At 40.8% G+C, this 8,572-nt stretch overlaps 1 protein-coding gene across 1 annotated transcript in view; it reads right to left on the bottom strand.

The window, feature by feature from the left end:
• paxip1 (PAX interacting (with transcription-activation domain) protein 1) overlaps window positions 1-5,038 on the bottom strand; it is a 20,844-nt gene extending 15,806 nt beyond the window's left edge. The window contains exons 1-7 of the mRNA XM_008299907.1: window positions 4,852-5,038; window positions 3,120-3,254; window positions 2,555-2,598; window positions 2,348-2,411; window positions 1,935-2,045; window positions 1,649-1,724; window positions 610-1,137 (exon numbers count right to left, since the gene is read on the bottom strand). Of these exons, the coding sequence (XP_008298129.1) occupies window positions 610-1,137; window positions 1,649-1,724; window positions 1,935-2,045; window positions 2,348-2,411; window positions 2,555-2,598; window positions 3,120-3,254; window positions 4,852-4,932 (1,039 nt within the window). The 5' untranslated portion in view covers window positions 4,933-5,038. The remainder of the gene's footprint in view (window positions 1-609; window positions 1,138-1,648; window positions 1,725-1,934; window positions 2,046-2,347; window positions 2,412-2,554; window positions 2,599-3,119; window positions 3,255-4,851) is intronic.
• Window positions 5,039-8,572: the final 3,534 nt, after the last annotated feature.

The raw sequence follows: 8,572 nt of genomic DNA, 5'->3' as shown, positions 1-8,572 counted from the left end.
GTTTTACCAACTGCTCCACCTTGCAGCCCCAATTGGATAATGTCATTAGTTACTACGATGCCAAGTACTAGATGGAGTTTAGGATAGAAGTTCTAAGGACATTGCTAAGGAACAGAGACTCATAGGAACAAGCTCACAGCAAGCTCCTGCATAACTACTGTCAGGGATGGACAACAATTCCCTTAAGCAATGGTGCATTTAATTTGTTTTCAACTTTATCTTTACACATAAAATAAACAAGTTTTTCTTGTTTGCAATGTGTGAGAGTGAAAAGGTGTCTCTGTGAAAAGCCGCACTGCGTATTAATGAAGCTGCGCAATATTGTTCTTCGTATTTACACCATTTTCTGTTCAAAATTACTGTGTAATATGATAACACCTTATAAACAGGTTTGTTCAGTATAAAAACTGAAACATAAAACTGAATAAATCAATGATAGTGGTTTCTCAAGAAGGTAAAAGGGAAGATGTCCAACTCTTCAATAATGCAATGATCCACTTTTTTAGAAGTAGCACATTCCCACAATCTTTGCTCCTTAAGGTCAGGATATGCTCACACAAACTGAAGTCAAGTAAGAGAAAGGTTTATGAAGTGTCTTGGCATACTGACCTTGCTGTGTGGAGTGACTGATGGCAGCAGTAGCAGACCGAGCCTCCGCTGGCATTGCGCCTCCACTGCCAGGTACAGGGGCTGCAGTGGCACACAGGTTGATCAGCCCACTGCCTGTGGATGATACTGGGTCTTTGCTGCCAGGTGGCCCACCCCGCCGTCTGGCTGTGCCGGTTGGAATTGGGGGAGTCGGTGTGACGACTTCAGCCGGTGTCCAGTTTAGATTGGTGCCCTCCTTTTCTGCGGGGGAGTCATCATCAGAGTCATCAAACATGCGCTCACTGCGGCGCTCAGGCTTGCGGGGAGAGGTCGGGGAGACAGAGTTCAGCCTCTTGGGTCCTGGTCGTCTGCGGGGGCTGGACTCCTCACCAGATGAGCCACCACTAGACAGCCGGGATCGCCGGGGACTGTAGCTTCCATCTGATTGAAACTGCTGGTCATATGACTCTGCATCACTCTCCTCCTCTTCTTCAGGCTCTATATATGTGAGTCTGGGGTGATAGAGTGTCTCATCCTTCCTGCTTTTGTCTTTAAAAGGTGGAAAGAAGGGACAATTACTGTGTATCCATTTCCTGAATTATTTCTTATCACAGTAATTATTAGCTACTCCAACTGTAATTGGTAACTTTACTAGGTTTAATCACAATGAAGAAACATGAAAACGATCCTTAACTTCAGCCTCGGTTAACTAAAAACTAACTAAAAATGATTTGCTGGAAGGAGGGATTATTTTTTTAGAATGAAAAAGTCACAGATATAGGGGACAGCTTTAAATATCTTCTTTTGTTTGGCCAACAGTCCAAAACCCAAAGATATTCAGTTAAATATAAAATTGTGACAAACGTAACAGATCTCTAACATTTGAGAAGGCAATTACTACTAGTTGATTACAGTTGACTGATAAAGCCGAATGATTTACTGACAATCAACTAATCATACAATCACATCTAGACAGAAATTACATCAGCAAAAGACTAATTGCTACGCAAAGCAAGAAGTGCTACAAATTAATGAATACATCAGTTTGCCATAATGTTACCTTTAACAGAATCTGTTATCCAGTCCAGGGTGACAATCTTGATACTGGGGTGTTTCAGGGCACACTCAAACTTGGCCTGGAGGCAAAAATATATAGCACCAAAAAAAGAAAAAAAGAAAAACACAGTTTAATTTCTATGTTTAATGTGCATCTACAAAGTACTGTCTACATCATGAATCTAAGTAAAGAGCACAGATGGTAAGAAGGAATAATTCAATGAATTCTTTACACTAATGAGCATAGTGAAACTTGTTTAGGCAACATTACAATCAGAGCATGCACTTACCCCTTTTGGTTCCTTAACCACTAAATGGGTGACCTTCTTGTTGAGGTTAAGCTGACATTCTCCTCCATAGAAAGTTATGTAAGCCCACAAAGTGTTGAGATCATCTGGAAGCTGTGTACAGACACACACAGAAATAAATACACACTAATGTGCTTCAGTTTCAGAACAAGTCACAATCTTTCAAAAGTAATGCTATCAAGGCCAGACCCTGGGCCTGATGGTTTGCTAAAGAGGTGCCTATTTCCAAATAATGCAAGATGAGTACAGCAGCATAAAATGTAGCTTGTCTGTTTAGAAACAATTCACATATTTACTGCTGAATAATCTAGTTTAGTAGGCTCACTCTCTGTCACACACACACACACACACACACACACACACACGCGCGCGCACACACACACACGCACACTTACCCTCGGAAGGCAAGCTGTCACTCCAAAGAATATCTGTCCCGATTCTGGGGAGAATCCAGTAACACTGTAGTGTTCATGGTTATAGAAAAGCATCATGCTGTGTACTAGTGAATCTTCTAGAAAAGTCTTTTTTTTTTTAACATTTTTAAATTCTAAACATTAACCTATTATTGACATTTTTTGAAAAACGTGATAGAAAAAGGATACGGTAACAGGTCTCCACATCGGACTGACAGGATCACCCAGGACGGCTGGAAAACATGAGGAGAGTCATGAGCTGAAGCTTGATATTCACATCTTTTTCTCAGTTACACAATGTCAAGGTGCCTTTAAGTCACTAGTATGGCTTGACTGAGAGTGATGTGAATAAGCAATTGAGCAAATGTTTCCTTTCTACACATTAAAGAAAGTTCTGACATATTGGGAAACATGCTTTGTTGGTAGCAATCGATCGTCAGTGTTCACGCAAAGCTAAGCTAAACTGATGGCTGTAGCTTTATATTTACTGCAGTGACATGACAGTGGAAAGTAATGAACAGTCATTCCCTAAAGACGAACTCACCAAGTGAAAACATATCACTGTAGTAAAAGTTTTATGTCTGTGTGATAATTAATTAGTCCTGAATTCAAGATCAGCTTCTGCCCAGTTAAAAGAGAAAATGGTTTAGAAAACAGCTAATTCAGCTATTTATTTTGGAGGGACAAATTAGTATACCTAACATAAAACTGGACCTGGGCTCAGAGTGTGAAGATATTTCAGCATAACCCTTACCTTGACAACAGGCAGGTCAAAAACTTCTCTTGACTCGCCCACCTCAGGGTTGTCTCCATCCTCTGCAATGATGTGAGTGGCCAGAGCATTGTAGGACACTTCTTTACCTTTCCCTGCTTTCAGCAGCTGCACCACCTGGAGGAGTTTCAGTCAAATATTAGTTAAGTCCAAACATCACACTCACAAACACGCCTGTTACATCGAAACTGTGAGTGATAAAGCAAGTGTAAAGTTTATAAAAAAGAATAAAGTAAGCCTGACTGGTCTTGGCCTGAAAGTCTGAAAAATAAAGCAGGCAAACTCAGTATGAGGCAGTATATTTCAAAGTTCTGTGTCAGACAAAAAAAACGATGATGACCATCATAGAATCCTGATAGGTTCTCTCCTACACAAGAATTTTGTTAGTAGAGCTACAACGATGAATCAATTAGTTGTCAACTCTTAAATGAGTTTGTATTGAACTGTATTTTGGTCAACATCATCCTTTCTTTAGCCAAAATATCTCTATATAATTGATACAGCGTTTCCTTTTGCAACCAAATGTCTGTGTTTCTCTGCTGTTCCTCACTCCATTTGCTGTGCAATTTGCTGCATGTCAACAAACTTAGTGTCTCCAAGATTCCTTAATTCTGGGTAAATTATGTTCTATCAGACAGACTTGAGAACCATGTGAGTTTTCTATTTGCATCAAGCAGCAAATACAGCTGTAGTACGATGCGTTTGAGTTAGTTTGCCTAACTTCACATTGCACACTGGGACTATTGTCGCACTGTAATGTCGATGCTGATATTGTGCAGCCCTAAAATGCTTTTTATGCAACCTGTAAATGATATGGTTTAATAAGAACTGAAACATATGTGCCTCTCACAGAAGCCAAACAAAGATTTAGCTCTGATGAAGCTCAAAAAAGTCAGCATTTTCAGTTAAGATGCTCTATGAATAACTGCTGTAGTGTTTGCTTCCATGTTGTCTTTCTATGTGCTCTGAGCAACACCCTCAGACCGGGATGTATCACTTCACAGCCACGCTGCATGTCTGCATTTCATAGTACTAAACTGATATTACGGAATAGGATACTGCAGCTAACACGTTGTCGCTGCTCAACACAAACAAGCTCAAAGAGAGGTGCGACCACGGAGCACTATTTGGCAGGAAGTACAGCTCTGTGCCACAGGTCTCCAGCACCAACGAATGAAACAGCGGTGGCACATGCGCAGTAATAAGCGCCCAATTGAGCAAGATGTTGGCAGTCACAGGTTGATGTAAAATACCACAAGGTAGTCCTGTGCAGTGTTTCACCACGAATAAGATCAGCGATATACCGAGGCCGATAAGCTACACCGGCGTACATAAAGCATGCTACCAAATGCCAGTTTTAGCAGCAGCTTTACAACCCTCCGGACAGATAAACCGCAGGCTAGAAGCTAGCAGCTAGCCTACGAAACTCATAGCAAATGCTAAAAAGCTGTGTGGAAGTCCAGCGCTAACTAGCTTTTGCATTTAATATTCAGTCAGCAAGCATCACAGACATGCTCACGTGGGTTTACACGACAGGACAGGGGGTTAGCTACAACAGTTCAAATGCTATCTGAACAGTAGGGTTACTGATTGTTATGCCAACCAGTTAGCTGGCTGGTTAGCCTCTCCTGCGACACCCCATTTAGACTGAAAGGGTCTAGCAAGTTAGCATGCTACCAACTTAGCTACAAAAAGCTAACGTCCACAGTCTCACCTTTTGGTCAATGTCCCCAACCACGTAGAATTTGACATCTTTAAAAAGTTCATCGGAAACCTTGTTTTCCTCGTCAGACATGATTGTCCATTAATGTCATAGGAATATGTCCGAAGCGCAAGTCAGAAGCTAATAGAGGAGAGTGTGTGAGCTGCTACAGCTGATCTGGAGCGGACAGTATACCGGAGACACTCTAGCGCCAAATCGCTGAGCGCGCCTTGGACTACAGCATTCTGTAAGTACTCAGGGGGTTGACAAAATATTACCAGCTGAGAATTTGTTTATTATGTCGTTTCTAACCCTCTAGTGCGTCGTAGCGCATAATGTCATAATGCGTTTTAAAGTAATTTGATCAAAAATATTAAAATGATAGATTTACAAGAACAAACATTTTTTTAAATATTTTTTCTCTGGCACATATCCCCCCCTCGCCCTGCCGTAGTACAAATGTTGATGTTTTCCTCTGAACGTGGAAGCAGATTATCTGAAGCAGACAGTGAGGTGAGGACATGTCAGCGCTGCATGGCATTTGTAGAGAACAGCACCAAACAATGAAAAAGATCAGTGCCACTGTTGCCATAGACTGCTGTCTGTCAGCGTTTGTAAGTATTAGATCCTACTCTGTTAGAAGCAAATGGTAGCCGGGGACATGTAACTGTCGTAAGATACGGATAATATATGACTAAGTTAAGAAACAGCAACTAATGCAAAAAGGTTTATTTCACTTTTGTGTACTTCTGACAATAATACAGTTGTTTAATCACTACATACAGTAGACGACTGAAGTGAGTACACCCCCGTGCAACATTACTTAGATGTTAAATGATTCAGATTTGTATCACCTTACAGTAATTGCATTGCTTGACTGAACGGTAGGGTAACTGTTGTGAAAAAATAAAAACTAATAGTGTAAATTCACTGTGTTAAAATACAGGTTGCACAGAAGAAATTCAATGCAACAAAAGTCAGTAGAGCATTCACTACTGAGATTTATTTTATTTTTTCAACTAAACTCTTTCCAATTCCATCTTCGTGGAGTCTATCAATCACATGTTTCATTGCCTCCTGTGGAAACCATATTGCAGACATAAATAGACAAAGCAGATAAGCCCCCAGCTGAGAGAGTTCTGGTGTTCACGGGTCATTTTACAAACATGTTCACACGATGAGGCTAATTTGAAGTCACAGGTGCATTTAGTTTTGCTTCAATAGTCACATGTTTTTTTTTTTAACTTGTGTGATAATGATCAGAGGTGTATTTATTTTTGTTACATTGAGTTTCTACGTTGAGGCCTGTACTTTTAGTATAGTCTTCCTACAGTAATTTTAGTTTATTGTTCATAAGAGGAAATACTGTACATGTGAACTTAGAAATAATGCAGTTATTGAGAGGTGACACAAATTTCTCACATCATTTGATGTTTAAGTGATATTGCATAGGTATGCACTCACTTCTGTTGGATACTGTAGAAGAAACGTGACTGGTTTGAGCAATGTGAATCTAAAATTTTGCTTTTGGCACACTGACGAATGCAGTGATCTAGAAATTGACTACAAGTGTACAGGAGAAAAGGAGGGAGGCAGGTCTGTTATAGGACATACTATATACTACCTGCAGATCGGAGTGTATAAATGGGTCAACAATACATTTTTATACACTGTATCTTTGTTTTTTGTTTTTTTAAATGTTTGAGGACGATGGAAGGGCTTTTAACAGTTTTTGGACAACAATGGAGCTGTATGGTACAGAGAACAAAGAAATGTTGAGTTCTGACACCCACACAGTTTGCAAAGACATTAATTGTTGATTTGAAAGTACTTGTGTCAGTGTTATGTTTTGTTGCTGTGTCATTTTGCGAATTTGTGTGTTCTCTACCAGCAAGTCAAGAAAATTGTATGATTGAGTACAGTGTTCAGTAAAGATCATGCCAATCACAGGTGGGGACGGATATGTCAATGATTTGGATCGGGTTTCTGTCACATCCTGTCACAGCCACCACCTGACAGCTTCTGCTTTCGCTGAGGGATGTGTAATTCTGATTTTCTAAGATGTCATTTCTCCTGCCTTTCATTCCTCCAGTAGTTAATTACTCCATTCATTAGCAGGTGACGAGACAACCGCCAAGCACATACACACAGGTAGGTCTGTATGCCTGCAGACACACATATTGCACGGTGAATCATGGATGCGTCACTGCTAAGAGACCTTGACAAACTGAGCTGCAACCAATTGAGAGCAGTAATTGGGGGAGCTTTCAGACAGCTACATTAATGATGTAGATGGTCGCCTTTGACCTTGTTGCTATGAAATGTAGAAATTACTTTCGACACACCACCTTCATTATGCAGCAGGTTGGGTTTGGTCCTTCTTACCTTCAACCTTTGACCCTACCCCTACCCTACTCTGAGCAAATTGAGACACAGTCATAAGAGCAGTGATTGGATGAGCCATTTGACAGCTACATTAATATTCAAGCTGATCACCTGATGACCATACATCCATTAGATTTAGACATCTTTCTTTAGGCATGGATCTGACAAGATGTAGCACATTGATTAAGGAGCATTTACCCATGTGGTGTTTTCTTTTACAGGTATGAGAGTTGTGTCTTCATAAGCAGGTTTGATGACTTTTCCAGTCTGATCATAGTATTTCTGTTCATCTGGATGAACTGTTTGACTGCAATGTGGGTCGGTGGTTAGCACTGTTGCCTCGCAGCAAGAAGGTCACCAGTTTGCATCCCGGTGGGGACACCGGGATCTTTCTGCGTGGAGTTTGCATGTTCTCCCCGTGCAGCGTGGGTTCTCTCCAGGTTCTCCAACTTCTTCCCACACAGTCCAAAAACATGTTGAGGTTAATTGGTGATTCTAAATTGTCCGTAGGTGTGAATGTGAGTGTGCTTGGTTGTCTGTCTCTAAGTGTAGCCCTGTGATAGACTGGCGACCTGTCCAGGGTGTCCCCTGCCTTCACCCGAAGTCAGCTGGGATAGCCTCCAGCCCCCCTGTGAATCTGGTGAGGATTAAGCGGTGTGTAGATAATGGATGGATGGATGAACTGTTTAGATTTTTAGTAGAAAAAAAAGTATCCCATGGCAATGATAATGACAGCATGCTTGATACTGCGTTCATGTGAAAGTTTATGTACATGGAATATGATACCAAATCCATACAGTCAATAATAAGAGTCAAAGTTGCCATTTAAATTGTTGCCAGTGAAATCAATTTGTTTTCTCGGGTCAAGCTTTTATTGAGCCCAGGTTGATATTTAGTCTGTACAGTTCAAACATTAAATGGACTTTAATTAGATACATAACTTAGAATATTGTTCAATTTTCAGCTCCTGCTTTATTGTACCCAGGGCTCCAGACTATGTTTTCACATTGTTGCATTTCCACTGCATGTGTGACAGCGCACCCTGGTCGCTGATCCATAAAAGTTGTGCCAGCAATGTTACCAGGTCTGACCTAGTAACATTTCCATACCACTTTCAACACAGCACAAGCTGGAACTGACCAGTCATTTTAACTATAGACATGCACAAGCAGCGGTACTTTGAGTTGTGTGAAGTGACTTAGATAGAGGCAGCTGAGCACAGAGAAGTCTCTTGTTACCACTTAGTTACTGCAGTGCAGAAGTCTAGACAAGTGTTTGACCAGACATTTGCTTACAAAAAAGTGAAACCAGGCATTCTAATGTTAGATGTTACCTCAGTTGAAACTGA

The sequence above is a fragment of the Stegastes partitus genome, unplaced genomic scaffold (assembly GCF_000690725.1).
Source record: "Stegastes partitus isolate 25-593 unplaced genomic scaffold, Stegastes_partitus-1.0.2 Scaffold1479, whole genome shotgun sequence".
NCBI lineage: Eukaryota > Metazoa > Chordata > Actinopteri > Pomacentridae > Stegastes > Stegastes partitus.
This window is presented reverse-complemented; position numbering and strand designations above follow the sequence as displayed.